The sequence below is a fragment of the Chiroxiphia lanceolata genome, chromosome Z, assembly GCF_009829145.1.
Source record: "Chiroxiphia lanceolata isolate bChiLan1 chromosome Z, bChiLan1.pri, whole genome shotgun sequence".
NCBI classification, from domain to species: domain Eukaryota; kingdom Metazoa; phylum Chordata; class Aves; order Passeriformes; family Pipridae; genus Chiroxiphia; species Chiroxiphia lanceolata.
The window spans coordinates 25,662,406-25,680,559 of NC_045671.1; the positions used below are offsets into that span (position 1 = coordinate 25,662,406).

At 39.8% G+C, this 18,154-nt stretch overlaps 1 protein-coding gene across 5 annotated transcripts in view; it reads right to left on the reverse strand.

The window, feature by feature from the left end:
* The window catches only part of KIAA2026 (KIAA2026 ortholog), a 56,958-nt gene that overhangs the window by 9,256 nt on the left and 29,548 nt on the right, over positions 1 to 18,154 (reverse strand). For 4 of the 5 annotated variants that reach the window (XR_004354383.1, XM_032674828.1, XM_032674827.1 and 1 more), the window contains 2 exons: positions 8,226 to 8,341; positions 1,773 to 1,960 (listed from right to left, as the gene is read on the reverse strand). Coding sequence is in view for 4 of the 5 variants with exons in the window: in XM_032674828.1 (XP_032530719.1) it covers positions 1,773 to 1,960; positions 8,226 to 8,341 (304 nt within the window). In the remaining variant the exon portion in view is untranslated. The remainder of the gene's footprint in view (positions 1 to 1,772; positions 1,961 to 8,225; positions 8,342 to 18,154) is intronic. The other variant, XM_032674829.1, reaches the window with a different exon arrangement.

Genomic DNA, 18,154 nt, shown 5'->3' on the forward strand with positions numbered 1-18,154 from the left:
TCTAACAAAATAAAAATGCAGACAATGACAAGAAACAGCCTCACCAATCACACCGATTGATGGGCTATCAAGAAACTGCATATGCCCCTTGCAGGAAGATCAACCTGGACTTCGCACCTGATATGATTATAAACCAGGGGAGATCTTGGAGACTGGGCTGGGAGGGGTGGAAATTGGTAGAGCTATACAAATCCATGAAGGGATGTGCAGAGGAAGGGGGAGCTGCAAGGATGGCTGCAAGAGGTCACAGCCTGTCTGCCTGGTGCAATCTGCTGCGGGGTGAATGTCTGTATCCTCCTCAAATCCAGTGCATGTGGGGGCAGTGTGTGTGTATTCACTACTAAACTTCAAGCCAGACTAGCAAGTAAGCAGGAGGGCTTGGGGTCTGGGCTGGCAGAACAGGTGGACTTGTGAGGGTGGGGTGCCTGTGGGACAAAGATGTGAATGCCCAGTCTAGCATCAAGCTAGACCAGACAGTGGATAAGTGGATAAGATGGCTGAGGATGCAGGCAGGGGTGCCAGGTAGACAGGGGGGCCATGTATTGAGGTTTTGGCAGTGTGGGGCAGCAGGGAGGCCTCTATGAGGACAGAGGCCAGGAGTTGCCCTGTGCCAGACACAGCTGACTCCAAAACAGATCCACTGCAGGACATGGTCAAGCCTGTCTGCTGAGGTGGTGATGTCCCATGGAAAATGCTTCGCAGGAGGGTGTGACAGAGCACAGTGAGGACAAAATGTAGGAAAAACAACCCTGTAGACACCAAAGTCAGTGAAGGAGGGGAAAGAAGCACTTCAGACACTGGAATGGATTCCCCTGCAACCCGTGATCAAGCAGGTTGACCGGCTCCCATGAAGGACCATGCTGGAACAGGTATGTACACTGCAGGCTGTGGAGGATGCCATTCTACAGCAGGTGAATATGGCTTGAAAGAAGCTGCAGCCCATGAAGAGCCTACACTGGAGTAGGGTCCTGACAGGAACTGCGGCTTATGGGGGACCTACACAGGTACAGTCATATCCTGAAAGACTCTAGTCTGTGTAGAGGACCCACACTGGAGCAGTTTGTGAAGGACTGTATCCCATAGGAGGTACTCCACACTGGAGCAGAGGAGAGGAAGGAACAGCAGAGACTAACTCTTATGAACTGACCTCAATCCCCAGCCCCAATCCCTCCTGTATCACCAGACAGTGAGCTGGAAGAATTGGAAAGGAAGATGAGCCTTCTAAGAAGGTGGAAATGGGAAAGGGGGGGCAGGTTTAGCTTTTGTATTTGGTTTTCACCATCCTACTCTATTTTTAATTGGCAATAAATGAAATTAATTCTCCCCAAGTGAGTCTGTTTTGCCTGTGACAGTAACTGGTCAGTGATCCCCTTGTCTGTATCTTGACCCTTGAGCGTTTCTACACTGTTTTCTCTCCCTGTGCCATTAAGGAAGAGGGGTGACAGACGGGCTGGGTGGGCATATGGCAGCCAGCCAAGGTCAACCCACCATAAAAGTAAATACCACACAAGTCTACCATGTTATCATAGAAATAGTTAAGCACAAAAAGAAATGGCAAACACTTGAATAAAGCAGAATTTTCATCGTGGTCATGTCTGCCCTCTTCAAGTCTACATATGACAGATGCAGACCACAAGCTCTTTTGGTATTATCACAGTAGTAGTTAAGGTAAAAAGCAGGACACAAGCTCACACGGAAAAATTAAGTTCCCAAATCACCTTGATTCAGCTCCTGAATCAAGTTCAAGTTCCTGAATTCCAGTAAATGCTTACCATTGTCTGAGTGATCTTTTTTGGGCACTTCTATATGTTCTGCAGACTCTGATGATTTACCGCATGCTACTGCAAAAGATTCTTTGCCAGAATCAACTTCACTTTCATCATTACTCCACAATTCTCTGGTAAATTTATCATGGTCTGGATGTCTTTTAAAGTCATCATAGTCCTTCTTCAATCTAGACCTTGAAAATAACAAAACTAACTTTACTAAAAAACCACACTGTTTTAAACATTATTTCTATTTGCTGCCATACAAAAAGTTGGTATAGATTTAATTGCCTGTGCCCCTCAAAAAATTTCAGTGTAGCTCTGTCTGCAAGTCTCTGAAACTCGGAAAATCTGAAGTGACAGTAAGGTCCCTTCCTTTACCAAACTGAATTCTATGTCATTAAGTTCTCTAACAATAAGCAAAAACACTGAGTCAAATATGATCATCACTATTTTACTGCATCCATCTTCTGTTTCTTCCTTGGCCTTGCATTGCGACAGAAATACCTATATGGACTTGAGTATTAACTGTAACAAGCCTACTCCTTTCTCTGACAGCAACCCCAGCTAGAGAAGTAACTAAATCTTGTTTTTCTTAAATGCATCATGCTGTTGGCCCAGCTATGGGACTGTAATGTAACTTTCTCCTTAGAGAACATTTTCTTATCTCTGTGCCATTAGAACAGCTGTTACTACCACTTCCATAGATTCACACTCCACAAAAGAATAGGTACATGACAGAAATACATAGCTACTTTACTCATTTGAACACCATTCAGAAACATATCCACTTACCTTGATAGCGCTAAACTGTTACGTTTCCATTGTCCCTTCTTCTAAACCATTGTTTAGATAGGATCTATTGGCTATTTTAGTGTACAAATACAATGAACTTCAGGATTCAGCTGGTGATTACCAACAAAATACCCAGGAGGATTATTTAGCAAATGAATAAATAAATTATAGCAATTAGCACCTTGTGTGGAATAGAATCTAGACTCTATTCTGGACCTAACCCATATGACAGTATGAATAAGATCTTAAATTTACCCATTCTTTTGCATTAAAATAACAGTTGCTTGCACTGAGTGCAGCAATGGCCAGCGGCTCTCTAAGAGGTGGAGAGGGACGAGCCAAGTATGTCATAGCTCACAGGGCACAAGCATCACCAGCCAGCACACCTGCCCCTGAATGAGGAAGCAGGGCAGGCCTAGGGGTAATTGGGTTCAACTAAGAGCCCAGATGAACAGCAAGTTCCTGGTGCTGAGGCAGGTCTGAGGTCAGGCTGGGTAATCAATTCAAAGGTTCAGATTAGGACCAGGTCCAGTGACAGCTGCCAGGGTCAGGACTCAGCTGAATGATTTCTGGGCAGTTCTACAGTGATGATGCTGGTAGGTCAGTCTGCGAGTCAGTCCAGATCAGCAAGACCCATGGCCAGGCACAGTAAATGACGTAGTTGAGCTGGAAACTGGCATAGAAACTGGCAGAGATTGAAGGCTGCAGAATGACCTGAAATGGGGATCCTGGGCCCATGGACAGGTGGTGAGGATGGAGGGCCACGTGGGGCTCCCTAAGGGTCAGTGAGACCTAACTGTTTACTCACAGCTTTGGCACTCTCACTGAGAAAAGACAACACTGAAGCCTGTATGAAGATGCAGTGTGGACAATACTTCAACTCTGTCATTAGGGTTTTGAGCTTGGAGTCTAGGTGTGGAAGAACTATAGAAGGATACCAGGGAACCACTACTGTATTAAAGCTTCTGGATGGAATTCCCTTTTTTCTTTTGAGGAACTTCTGTGGGGTCAGTGAACCGCTGTAATCAGTTGGCACAAGTAACTTTTAGTTTTAAACCTTGCTGCTATTCAAACACCATTCAATATTATTCTCTGTCATAATTTTGAAAAGACCAGAGGACCTTTCAGAAGGGAAAGAAAACAATTTTGACCATAAAGTGTGCTCCTACTAGTTAAAGACAATAAAAAAGGAAGGAAAACTCCAGACCCTTATTCCATAGTGCGGTATAAGGAGGAAGGAACTCTGCCCAGCCCTGCACAACTCAGAACTGTGTTCAGTTCAGAACTGTTGTTCAGTTAGCAGACATTAGTAGCTCACTGAGATACCCTATAGACACAGCAACGACAGCAAGACTTGTGGTACTGATGTTTACACCACCATAAGCAAATTTTACTCAATTGCTTTTTTCCTTTTACATGATACCTTTCTTCATCACTGTCACTGGTACTACAGAGCTACCTAGAAGCTGCGTGATGAACCAGATCACGACACTGACCTAGAATCCTCCACCCATCTTTCTTTCCTCCTCATGATTTAGAAACATTGTTTTTCAGATGGAGCTGTTCCCTTGTATACTATGTGTATGTCCAAAGCTATGTCATGGAAAAACTCAGCATCGTAGAATAAACTAGGGTTACAGCCTAAAACATAAATACTAAGAAATATGAATTGAATTAATTAATCCCAGAAGTTATCTTGCAATCTAAGTGCATGGTTCTCTAGCTATCAGCACACATACTTGTAAGGTCTCAACCATCCAGTTCCAGACTAAAATTTACTCCTATCAGTCGTAGCTCATTTACAGCACTGGAACACACTATAAATGACAGTTCTGTATTCTATAGCCACATCAATACAGCATGGGCAACAAACAGGAGGACATGGAAGCCACTGTGCTGCTGGAAAGCTATGGTCTTGTTGCCTTACTGAAACTTGGGACATGACTGGAGTGAGACTATCAATGGCTACAGCTGTTCAGAAGAGTTAGGCGAGGAAGGAGAGACAGAGGGGCTGCTCTTTACATCAAGAGGTGGTTTGAGTGTGAAGAGCTGTCTCTGAAAAACAGCCACCAGCAGGTTGAAAGCCTGTGGGTAAGAATCAGAGATCAAGGCAACAAAGGGAACCTTGTGGTTGGTTTTTATTACAGGCCCCTGACTAAGGGTTGCCTATTGACAAAGCTTTCCTGCTCCAGCTACAGGAGGCATCGTGCCCACAGGCTCTTGTGACAGCAGCCCTGCCAGAGAGGATGTGATACTGGACATGATGGGCACCAAATAAATGAGCTAATCTGCGACATCAAGACCTGGGCTGTAGAGACCATGCATGAGTGGAATTTGCAGTCCTGAGGGATATGAGTCAGGTAAAGTTAGGCCCTGAACTTATGGAAAGCAAAGTTCCAGCTCTTCAAGGAGATAGTCAACGGGATCACTTAGGAAACTGCCCTTGCCCTCAGGGACAAGGGAGCAGATCAGAGCTGGCATATCTTTAAGGAAGTCTTTCATAGAGCACACGAGCTGGCAATACCCATGGGCAAGAAATCAGGTAAGGAAGGCAAGAGATCAGCATGGTTGAGTTGGGAACTGGTGGTCAGACTGAAGGGCAAGAAGGAAATGCACAGGCAGAGGAAACAGGAACAGGTACTCTGGGAAGAGTATAGAGATGAAGCTTGGTTCTTTAGGAATGGGTGAGGAAGGCCAAGACAAATCTGGAACTTAACATGACAAGGGACGTAAAGAATAATGGGAAGGGCTTCTATAGACATGTTAACTGGAAAAGGAAGGTCAAAGGAGGTGTACCCCCTCTGATAAACAAGGCTGAAAAACTGCAGCATTGAGAAGGCTGAGGTACTCAACAACTTTTTGCCTCAGCCTTCAATGGCCGACTCTCTTCCCTCACCTCCTGAGTGGATGGACAGCAGCAAGCGGACTGAGGGAGCAAAGTCCCTTCCACTGTAAGCAAAGATCAGATTCATGACCACTTGAAGAATCTGAATGTACAGAAGTCTGTTGGACCCAATGAGATGCACCCCAGAGTCCTGAGAGAACTGGATGTAGTTGCCGAGACACTCTCCATGATACTTGAAAAGCCATGGCAATTAGTTGAAGTCCCAGGTGACTGGAAAAGGGGAAACGTACCTATCTTTAAAATGGTTGAAAGGAGGACTCGGCGAACTACTGACCTGTCAACCTCCCCTCTGTGCCTGGAATCATCATTGCACAGACCCTACTAGAAGCTCTGCTAAGGCATTTTAAGGACAGGGAGGTGATCTGGGACAACCAGCACAGCTTCACCAGGGGCAAGTCTTGCTTGACCAACCGAGTGGCTTTTCACAACGGAATGACTACAGCAGCAGATAAGAGAAGGGCTATAGATGTCATTCATATGGAATTCTGTAAAGCCCTTGACATGATCCCCCAAAACATCCTTCTCTGTAAACTGGAGAGAGAAAGAGGCTTGAGGAGTGGATTGTTAGGTGGATAAGAAAGTGGTTGGACAGTGGCATCCAGAGGGTAGTGGTCAATGGCTCAGAGTCCCAATGAACATCAGTGGTGTTTCTCACGGGGCCATACTGGGCCCAATGTTATTTAAATCTTCATTAATTACATAGATGAAGGGATTGAGTGCGCCCTCAGTAAATTTGCAGAAGACACCATGCTGAAGGGTGTGACTGCCACACCTCAAGGACAGGATGCCATCCAGAGGGACAAGCTTGAGAAGTGGGTCCATGGGAATCTCATGAGATTTAAAAAGACTAAGTGCAAACTGCTCCACCTGCGTTGGGGTAACCCCCAGTATCAATACAGGCTGGGGGGAAAAGGGACTGAGAGCAGTCCTGAGGAGAAGGACTTGAGGGTGCTAGTAGATGAGAGGCTGGACATAATCCAGCAATGTGCACTTGAAGCCCAGAAAGACAATTGTATCCTGGGCTGCATTAAAAGCAGCATGGCCAGCAGGTCTAGGGAGGTGATTCTGTCCCTTTGCTCTGTTGAGACCCCACCTGGAGCACTGCATCCAGTTCCAGGGTCCTCAGCACAGGAAGGACATCGACCTGTTAGAACAAGTCCAGAGGAGGTCACCAAGATGATCAGAGGATTAGAGCACCTCTCTTATGAGGAAAGACTACGAGGATTGGGATTGTTCAGCCTGGAAAAGAAAAGGCTTTGGGGTGACCTAACTGCAGCCTTCCAGGACCTGAGGGAAGCCTACAAGAAAGATGGAGAGAGACTTTTTACAAGAGCATGTAGTGACAGGGAATAGTTTCAAACTGAAAGAGAGTAGGCATAGATTGTATATTAGGAAGAAATTCTGTAGTGTGAGGCTCATGAGGCACTGGAGCAAGTTGCCCAAAGAAGCTGTGGATACCCCATCCCTGGAAGTGTTCAAGACCAGGTTGGATGGGGCTGTGAGCTCCCCCATGGCAGGGGCGTGGGAACTAGATGATTTTTAAGGTCCCTTGCAACCCAAACCATTCTAAGATTCTGTGATTCACTAAACAAGAACTAATACTGGGCATCAAACCATTCCACACCAGAATTTACAAAAAAGATAAAACTGGAAACCCCATGTACTGGAAAATCAAATCCTTCCTAATAGTAATACTATCTGCCTTATTTCCAAAAGGAGTCTAAATTGCAAAAAACAGGGAGAAATGAACAGTCAAGGAAAATGAACAGAAATGTGAATAGAAATGAATAGAAAAAACCCAAAACTTGTACTTGGGTCAATTGTTTAAAGCAAAATGCTCAACAATATCCTAAATTTCCAAATAAGAATTTTAGTTCATCCATGATATCCATTAAATGAGCTACTAAGGAACCAAAATCTTAGTATTTCTATCTGTTTACTATCTTTAGTGTTATTGTGGTTTTTTAAGTATAATACCTTTTACACTTTTCAGCGTTAGTTTTGCACCACATATCTGTATGTTTACACTCAACATTTAAGCAGCTGCCTAACTTTTGCTATCCTTTGTCACAGAGTTCAAGCTTTTAATCATTATTTGCTTTTTTAACTGTCTATGTGGCAAAAATAAGGTCTGACTATAGCAACAGCTATATGGCTGACAAACAAGAACAGCACCAAGCTTGCAGACAATACCTAATCTCTCCATGATTTATAATCAGGATAGCATCTTCACTGTTACTACTTGCCCTTACTAGATTTAAATCTGCCACTCTGACATGCCTCATTCCAGATGCATTTCTAATTTACAGGGTTACCAAGACCTCAAAACAATGCTTCAAGAATTGCTCTATGGAGAATTCATTAACAGCTAATTTAGGTAAGTTTAGGAAGCACTCAGAGTATTCTAAGAAGCCCTAGTATAGTTTTCTAGAGAAAGGTTTTCAGCCTCTCTTAACAAAATAAGCAGCAGTACAAATCCTAGCTGTATTGTGATAGACTATTTACAGGCATGTTTAGGGTTTCTAGAACATTTTAGATGAAAAGTCATTAGAGAGTAAACTCAACTTTATTTAAAGATGATAGGTCTGGAATATAAAATACTTCTTCCAATTAAAGTACTACCAGTGCCTCACGCCTCTCCTCAAAGTATTTTCAATTAACTTATTTGAGAGAAGCCAATTCACTGATTAGTTTAAAAGGTGAATTTTGTTCCATGTTTCATCTCATGCATCACTGTTAAAAAAAAAGCAGCTAATTACCTGTTTCTTTGAAATGCTTTAATTAGCTTTGGTTCCCATGGTAACAGTTCATTAAGCAGTCGTAACAACGTACCATGCAATTCCTTTACTGCTTGCTTCCGGTGGTACCATCTTCCCTGAAAACATAAATTCCATTTATTTATCATTGTGTTAGACTTGAATCTTGTTAGATTTTACTAGTACTACAATAATCCTGGTACACTAATACAGTATATGAGGAAAATAACTGGAAGAAAATAGCAAGAAGTTTCAGAGTTACGTCTACACTTAATCTATGTAAGACATTAATACTTTAACTTTTTTTTTAAACTAGAGAGATATAATGTCCCAGTTAAAAAAGCAATACTGCAAGTATGCTAATTTTTTATAGCTCAAACTTAAAACTGAAGCAAGATCCTGCAAACACACTATGTGTTTAAAATTACTTAAATGAGTAACTAGTATAGGTAGTAATTCATTCAGGTCAGGGAAACCAACCACATTTTAACTTTTCACAATCAGAGATAAAATCTCTACAGAAAATCTTACCATAATCTCATTTAAGAGAAGTGGTCTAAATTCTATCATTTTATTTGCAAAAAAAAAAAAATTTACTGCAATTTTTAGGGATAAAACCTCCACAGTTTTTGCATTACATTTTATTTAAAGTTCTAGATAAAGGGTTTTTTTAAAAGAAAAGTTTTGCAAATTGATTTTTTATGAAGCAACAGACTATGTAGCAAAGACCAGTTTTCCTATGTAAAATCTTTAAGCTTTTAATTTAAATGTATAATTAAAAATGGTGTTATTTTCAAAATCTATATATGTAATCTTATAATCTTTCACGAAAAATCAATGTTTTCTTAAATCAGGAAAGTCTGAATGAGGATTAAAGACACTGGGAAATGGCAACCATGGCAGCCATGGTGCTGCAGAACTCACTCCTTAACACTCATAGATATCCCTAAGTAAATATTTCTTCCCAAAACTTTAATCTGTAGTTCATTAGCTAAAAGACTCAACAGTGCATATATATGTAACTGTTATAGAAGACAAGTGCTGTACTCTAGTACTTCTCCCACTCCGCTAACTCTGTGTGTTTTATGTAAATGAGGATTTTAGCTCTTGACTTGACAGAGAGGATGTAAGACAATAAAGAGACCATGGTTCTGCAAGCAAAAGAAGCAAGACTTGGGAACTTATTTCATATACATATTTAGCTTTTGATAGCTCTTATATCCTTTACAGCTTCCTGTGGTCTAGCACACAAAGAAATGTAAGGCAGGAAAACCTGGATAAAGCTAGACATAGCTGCCTTTCAGTAGTCTACAAGAATGATCTTCCTAAGGACTTTTTACACATTTCAGCAGATCCCTCCAATGTACAGCAAGATCAGCTTGTTTGAAGACCAGATATCTATTTTTTATGAACAATCATTTACACGTTACATAACAAAACAAATAGTTACTCCCTCATTCTTAAATTAAAATTATAAAAGCAAAGATTTTAAGTAGGATATTATATTACATTACCACATAATGATCACTGTTGAACACACAGAGAAGCCAGCAAACCGTATTTTTATTTCCTTCACTTATGGCCAGTCACATTTGCACATGTAACGCACTGCAGCATAAAACCTGTCACTAGCCACGGCAACAGAAAACAGCCCTGTGCTCACTGTAGCCTACTGGGGCATCTGATATCATCTCCTAATGTAAGTAATCAACAGAATTAATTGTTAACATACGAATATTATGTGCACAGATTTTTCTTGTAAGAGATACAAAACATTTCATAGACAGTTTTAAAAGGATGAATTTATATACTACAGAGTACTAGTGGATTGTCACAAAACAAAAATCAAATAGCAAAAATAAACAATACCACTACTATTGTGATATAGAAATTCTGTACATGCAGTTGATATAGCAAAGAAGGGGATGTGCGAAAATGTAGTATTAAAAAGATATGAAAAATCACTACAAAGTAAAACGTGAAATTATTAATTTCTAAGACTAACTGGTCTTTAATTAAGCCAAGATTGTGGCTTACATAGAAAAAAAAGAGTATTTATGAGACATAAATATCAGCAGACTGAGTAAATGAAGTGGTAAATGTATCAGGCAGCCAGATACAAGTAGAACATTTAGTCAAGGACAGACTTCAAGGCTTTATTAGCTTCATTAACACTTCACAGAAGAACAAGTATGAACAAATGTAAGTCACTTTTCTCCTTGATTACAAAAATGAACAAAAAACCTAACCAATCCCTGCACCCTGAATTCTAGAGCTAGCTCCAGTTGGAGGCCTGTTCCTAGTAAGTGTCCTCCATGGTTCAACACTAGTCCAGCATTAAGTTAATCATCAATGACTTGGATGACAGGACAGAGGCCTCCTCAGCCAATTTGCTGAGGACACAAAGTTGGGAGGAGTGACCAATACACCAGGGGGCTGTGCAGACCTTCAGAAAGATCTTGACAGGTTGGAAAGATGGGCAGAGAAGAACTGTCCGAAATTCAACAAAAGCAAATGCAGGGTCCTGCACCTGGGGAGGAATAATCTCAGGCATCAGTACAGGCTGGGGGCTGACCTGCTGGAGAGCAGCTCTGCAGAGAAGGACCTGGGGTCCTGGTGAACAAGCTGTCCACGAGCCAGCACTGTGTCCTTGTGGCCTGGAAGGCCAATGGTGTCCTGGAGTGCATTAGGAAGAGCACTGACAGCAGGTTGAGAGAGGTGATCCTGTCCTTCCACTCAGCTCTAGGGAGGCCACATCTGAAGTGCTGTGTCCAGCTCTGGGATCCTCAGTACAACAGAGACATGGAGCTCCTGTAGCAAGTCCAGTGGAGGGTGACAAAGATGAGGGGACTGGAGCATCTCTTACGAGGAAAGCTGAGGGAGATGGGCCTGTTCAGCCTTGAGAAGAGATGCCTGAGAGGGGATGTCCAAGGCTTATAATGGAGGGTGCAAAGAGGATGAAGCCAGGCCCTTCTTGGTGGTGCCAAGCAACAGGACAACAGGCAATGGGCAGAAAACGATGCACAGGAAGTTCTGCCTGAACATGAGGAAAGATTTCTTTACTCTGTGGGTGACTGAGTACTGGAACAGATTGCCCAGAAAAGTGGAGTCTCCGTCACTGGAGATATTCAAGAATGGTCTGCACACAATCATGTGCCATGTGCTCTGGGATGACTCTGCTTGAGCAGAGAGGTTGGACCAGATGACCCACTGTGGTCCCTTCCAACCTGACCCATTCTGTGAATCTGTGAAAAATAGTATCCACTGGATATAGTTTCTGGAAAACTCTACGTTTTGATATAAATTTTATAGCAACACAATTTTTAAAAATGTAAATTATTTCCCTTTATCCCAATTATTCATCTTTCTTACTTGGTTTTGGAGTTGACAATAAACCTGTTAATGGAAACACAGACAAATTTAAGCCATGAGAAGAACCTTCTCTCCTCAGAAATAGTAAGGACAGAATATAGGTCAAATGACATTCTTCTAAATTGTGGTTCAGTTGATTTTCCATGCAAATATGTAAGATCTCTGCAAAGGCCAGGCCAGACGCTATAATTCCTTAAATATTAAATAGTAAAAAGAGATATGAAAAATATACCTATAACATTAAGACACATCACTACAAAACTTAGCATTTATTTTCCTATGCAATTTCATTCTCTAACACAGTCTTGTGGTTTTTTCCAGGAGGAAAAGAAAAAAAAAGGCAAATCAAGAATTGATAAAACTATGACTTAACTCCCTACTTACATAGCTGCCTACTAATTTCTATAGATAATAGACTTGCTTTTACAAATGTTTGTGTTGCAAATTCTCAGAAATACCAAATGATAAAATGTAGGAGATTAGTTATAAACTGAAGCCTAGGAGGTTCAGGCTGGACCTTTGATGGTATATTTTCATCAGAAACATACAGCACTTGTTACCTGGGAGAAGAGGCTGACCACCACCTGGCGACAACCTCCTCTCATGTAGTTGTAGAGAGCAGTAAGGTCTCCCATGAGTCTCCTCTTCTTCAGGCTAAACAGCCCCAGCTCCCTTAGCTGCCCTTCACAGGTCTCATGTTCCAGACCCTTCACCAGCTTCGTTGCCCTCCTCTGGACATGCTTGAGCACCTCAATGTCTTTCCTGTACTGAGGAGCCCAGAACTGAACACAGGATTTCAGGTGCTTTGATTTCTACCAGTGCCAAGTACAGGGGGACAATCACTTCCCTGGTCCTGCTGGAGACACTATTTCTGATGCGGGCCTGGATGCCATCGGCCGCCTCAGCCACCTGGACACACCACTGGCTCATGTTCAGCCATGGTTGACCAGCACCTCCAGGTCCCTTTTTTACTGGGACACTTTCAGCTACTCCTCCCTCAGCTTGTAGTGCTGTCTGGGGTTTCTGTGACTCAGGTGCAGGACAGGGCACTTGGCCTTGTTGAACCTCACAGCATTGGCCTTGGCCCATTGATCCAGTCTGTCCAGATCCTTCCAGAGAGCCTTCCTACTCTCCAGCAGATCAACACTCCTGCTAGCTTGGTGTTGTCTCTGAAATGGCTGAGGGTGCCCTTGCCCAGATAATTCAGAATGATATTAAACAGAATTTAGTTACCGTGTTGTTCCAGGTAGTAGACAACCAAAACATTACTTTTTTTTTGGAAACACAATATAGAGTATTAACAACAGGAAAACAAGAGAAAAGAAGGCCTAGATAGAGGACAAGTATAAAATGTGATTTTGAGCTGTGTCAAGTTACAAGTAAATTTTAAAAATGCAAACATAATAAAAATACTTTTTAGAAATATGCTGAATGTTTCCATATAAACACAAAGAGATATTCAACACATTCTCAACTGAAAACTTACCTTTTAAAACAAGGTTTCTGACATCCAGAGCAGCCAGGAAATGCTGACTCCACTCTCTGTGATTGATGCCCCAACATACACTATGCTGGCATACTCATCATTGAATCCCAAAGCAGACTGGAGCCAGGATATTGATTTATGGTATAAGGACTGAACTTTATATGGGAGTTTTTGTTTTGTTTTTAAATAAACACACACACACAACACCACAATATTTTGCAGTTTTATAAGATTTTCTGTCATCTTTACTTTATATTCCAGGGACATAAAGTAAAGAAAATTAGTAACCTTATAAAACCACGCAATATTGTTGAAAAGGGGTGGTGGTGGAGGGAAAAAACTTACCCTTAATAGGCCTGCTCCATTCTGCAGCGGGGTTCTGTGGTATGTGTGACATCACCAGTCTAGCGTTTTCTAGTGATGTCACACAGAGAGGGAGTTGGTGATCTCCAGCTGCTTTGGACATCAGATACCTGAAGAACAGAGATCAATAACTTCTTCAATTCAGATATGGACTAACACTGAATGTTCTTAATATCGAATTTGTGGGCCAAATACTAGGATTTCAGACACTTCCAATTTTAACTGAATAAGAATGCATGATGAGAGTCTGTATTCATACTATGCAAATTCATCTATTATTGGAAGTGTTTTAATTTTGAAAATGTTTTGTTATATTCTACAGTAAAAGTTCCTGAAAATCAGTACCTTGTATTTTACCTTCAGTAACATCATTCTGAATATTATAAATATATATCAGCAGCTAACCTCTGATGTTATTTGAAGACTGGGACTAAACATAGTCAAGAAGAATGACTTGTAGTAAATTATAAAACAAATACACTCATGACATCTCTTAATTTTATTTTTGAGCATTTACCAGCAACTAATGAAAAGTCGTCAGACTTCAGTTTGCACACTCATGACCTAGATATCTGATCACATCAAACTATATCCTAAAATAGTATTTCATACTCTCTTCTTATACACTGCAAATAAATAAAGTAAAACAAACAACCAACAACAAAACCACAACAAACTTCTTGCTACCAAGACTGTCTTTGTCTCCTGATTTAGTTCACTGCTATGAAATGGCTTTTTATTCAGATGTTTAGACACATGTTCTAATTTTACTTAGGCAAAATTTTACTACTACAAAATCATCATTGTGTTGGTCCATCCACCATGTTTTTTTTAAATATATAAACTACAAAAACACAGGAGAAAGTTTATTATCAGCATGATCTTACTATTGCTTTGAACCTGATTCAGAACAGTGAAATTATCCAGCACTGAATTGTCACATTTTACTCCTCATTGGAAGAACTTCTAATTATTAACTAACTTACACTTCTGTAACTGACGAAGAAACTGGATGGACATAGTATCTGAAACTATTTACAAAAAAAGCTATGTCTTTTAGGTTGTTATGATCTTACTTAACTCCCTCTCACATAGCTGAATATTTTATCTTCTTAATTCTGGATACACAAGTACTTCTCTATTCTTCAGCTGAGCATCTTAAAATCAGCTGTTTTGTTAGAACTGTGTGCTAAGAGGAATGCCTTAAACTATTTCTTCAAAGCAACAACTGACCAAAATCCAGAGCACTGTGGAATGTTCTGAATATACAGTAGTATCTCTATAACAAAAATGTTCCAGATTAAATGCATGAGTAGACATTCATCTCTGATGCAGAACCCACACTTTCACTTTTGGAACTGTAGAAACATATATGATGAAAGTGGCTTAAAAAAAGCTTGTTAGTATACATTTATTGGATGTTTAGTCAGCCACACAAAGAAAGGCATGAAAGATCAAGAGAAAAAATCTGTGAAAAAAGTAGCCAATAAAGAGAGAAAACTGGAAGAGCTAAGATAAACCAAAGACTGGGACAAAAATATTGAAAGCTTTTGAGATAAGCCAAAGTCAGAAATATGAGAGAAGACAAATTAAATATTTTGGAGAAGATTTAAAAAACTGAAGCCTAAAACTGGCGTTATTCATTCATATTATACAACAAAATATTACAGAAGCTCCACATCTTCAATGTACAGGAAGCTGCATGGATGTAAACATGTAAATTTCAGTCTCAAAATTCAACATTTTGGGTTCATATTAGTGTTTTCAAGAGATGCAGGGAAGCCACAGAGAAGCACTAACCAACTATTTAGAAATGACTAAAGTACCAAACAAATTTTTGGGATAAAGAATGGAAAAAGAGAATATATTACATACACTACAGATGAAGATGCATAGTAACATAGAACCTAGGCTTAAATAAAAAGAAAATATTTCAGTTGCAAGACTTGAAGTAAGTCTATTAAAATCCTGTTATTCTAAGTATTTATAGAAATCTCTTTAAAGTGCAAACCTGCAGTTTAAACCTCCTAGCATCTGTGCATACATAGATTTCTCAGTCTATAGTATTTTTTGTTTGTGTGTATGTTTATGTAAACATCGTAATGCTGAAGAAAACAAGTATAACTGAAACCTCTTTACATGCAAAAGCCTCAAGCATGGTACATATTTTACTGGGGAGGGAGGAAGAGGTCAGGAGAAGAGGAGGGAGGAATCAGGAGAAGGAAGTCAACCTCCTCATAAAAATGGAAGAAGATTTAATCCAATAATACAAACGTTTCATTTGGGGCCCAAATGAGCAGACACAGTAACTTTTTCCACTTTATTGTTTGTAAAGTTAAGGTCTGATTCACTAAAAAATCAGTAAGAGCCCTAACCTATTTCTGATGGTTACATGAATTTCTACTGAAGGAAAGTTCTTCTTGAAAGTCCCTGTAGAGTCTTGTCTAAACAGTCTTCCTGGTAAATATTTTCAACCATACAACAGTATTTCCCATTTTTTCACTGAACAGAGAGGAGTATTTTATAAACTTCTTTAAATAAATGAACCATTTTGCATTATTTTTGTCATATATTAATATATTTTAAAATAAAATGTAGCAAATCAATTAAAAAAATCCAGAAAACAGTCTCTTAGTTTAGATACTTACACCTTGTACAAACAAATTTAACAGCAGCTTGTTTAGAGCGTCAAAAAAAACAGATATGGAAAATATTATGTTCCATCCTAGATCAATGTATTCCTTTGACTATCCTCATAAACTAATTTATGTCCGAGGTTCTAAATATTTCTGACCTGAACCAGTGGGTTTTTCTCTCTGAATTTTCAGATGTCCTCTGAAATATGTATTTTTGCAGTAGATATGGACTTGAAGCTGCAGAAAACCTCAGTTTGCTTTCAGCCCTTCTGACTCACCTGCCTAAAACATACAACCACTCCCAAAGATAGACAAAAGACCTGTCCTGGGACTGTCTAAATCAACTGTCTAACCTCCAGGAAAAATAGCAGAACTGAAAACCTTCATAAGAGAGGTTTTTACTTTTTTTGTTACAAAGTCAAGGACATCAAGGTGTCACAGACCTCCATAAACAATAAAATCTTCAATGCATTTTTTCCAAAACCCTATTTAGTTGTTAACGTGGCTGGTGTCCTTTGACTAAGTAATTCTCCTTTCCTTAACCTTTGTCTGACTTTTTTCTCTCTATAGGGAGAGAGTGGTCTCCTTCTCAGGAAAGTAATGCCCTTTATCCATTTTACCTTCTCAACTTAGCTATGGGAATCCTGGGCTCCAGCCTCCCTTCTAACTCCCTGGACAGCAATTCATTTACTGGTCATACTTGTAGGGAATGATTCCAATCCAATGGTCCTACCAAAATAAAGTCTTGCATTACAGTAAATAAGAAATCTTTCAATGTTCATGTTCAGATTTTACATAAAAACACACTTACTACAAAGTCAGCTTGCAAAATGGCATCTCCAAAAAAAGCCCGAGGTTCACTATTTTATACAAGTATCTGCAGTCCTGACACTTTCATACTACACAATGTCAAGAAGGGTTTGAAAAAAAAAAAAAAATTTTTGCTATGATATGCAATAGTAAAGTATATACAAATGATCTACAAAATAGCTTAATTAACAGTTTCACAACACAAAGCAAAATGATTTCAGATCGCAAGAGAAGCTGATCTGCAAGGCAGTAAGAAGATTTTTACTCATGCTGCAACTCCCACTGATTTGACCAGACACAGAAGACCTATGGAAAAATGGGATCCAAAATGTCAGAACCTCATACTTGTTATCTTGCATACTGATAGGACAGAAGGTGCTACTTTACCATCTCTTCTCATAAAAGAAATTTCATATATTAGATAGCAGTCTCTATGTTATCCTTAATATACTGGCAAAATGCTTCACTATCACGTTTGACAAAATTATTTTTTCAGCAATACCACTCCTTTTTCAGCAATACCACTCCTAGTGTGGAATTAGGCTACTTTGCATGTCTTAATCGATTTGATAGTTATAGCAAATTTCTAAGACCTCACATTCAACTGAACAGCCATGCATATTATATATACAGTCTAAATTTTCAGCAAATAAGAGGTAAAAATGCAATGAAATCTCAAAAGAATTTTTAGCCAGTATGTTCTACTTCAGGTTTATAATTGTCTACTCACTGCTTGTAATTTAACCCACGTAATATAACACATTTTTTTTCTATTAATTCAATTTTTACTGCCATTTTTAGTCATACTATTTTAAAATTAAAGGATTCTAGCTTAGACATTCCTTAGGGAACCATTCTCTATCCTGTCACTAGACAGTGCACAGAACATTAAACACAAGTCCTTTAAGTCCCCCTTTCTGATTTCCTGCCAGGCACTCAAACAAACAGTAAATCTCACTAATTTGACTTCTCATCTCCCTCTGGATATGTAATATATAGTAGATACATTACATATAATACATAGAACTGTTTAGCAGCTGAAGGTATAGACTTTTTAGAGCACTTCTGATAGTAATATCACACACAACTTCACTTGTCACAAAAAGGCACTTTTCCTGTCCAAATCAGTCCCACTTTCTTTTCCCCACAGATGCGCAATCCTGTTCTTACAATGACTCCTCAGACTCTGACAGAATACAAGCACAGGTATTTGTGCAACTGCATGATAAATCGCACTAGAAAACTGATCTGGCTTAAAAAAACTC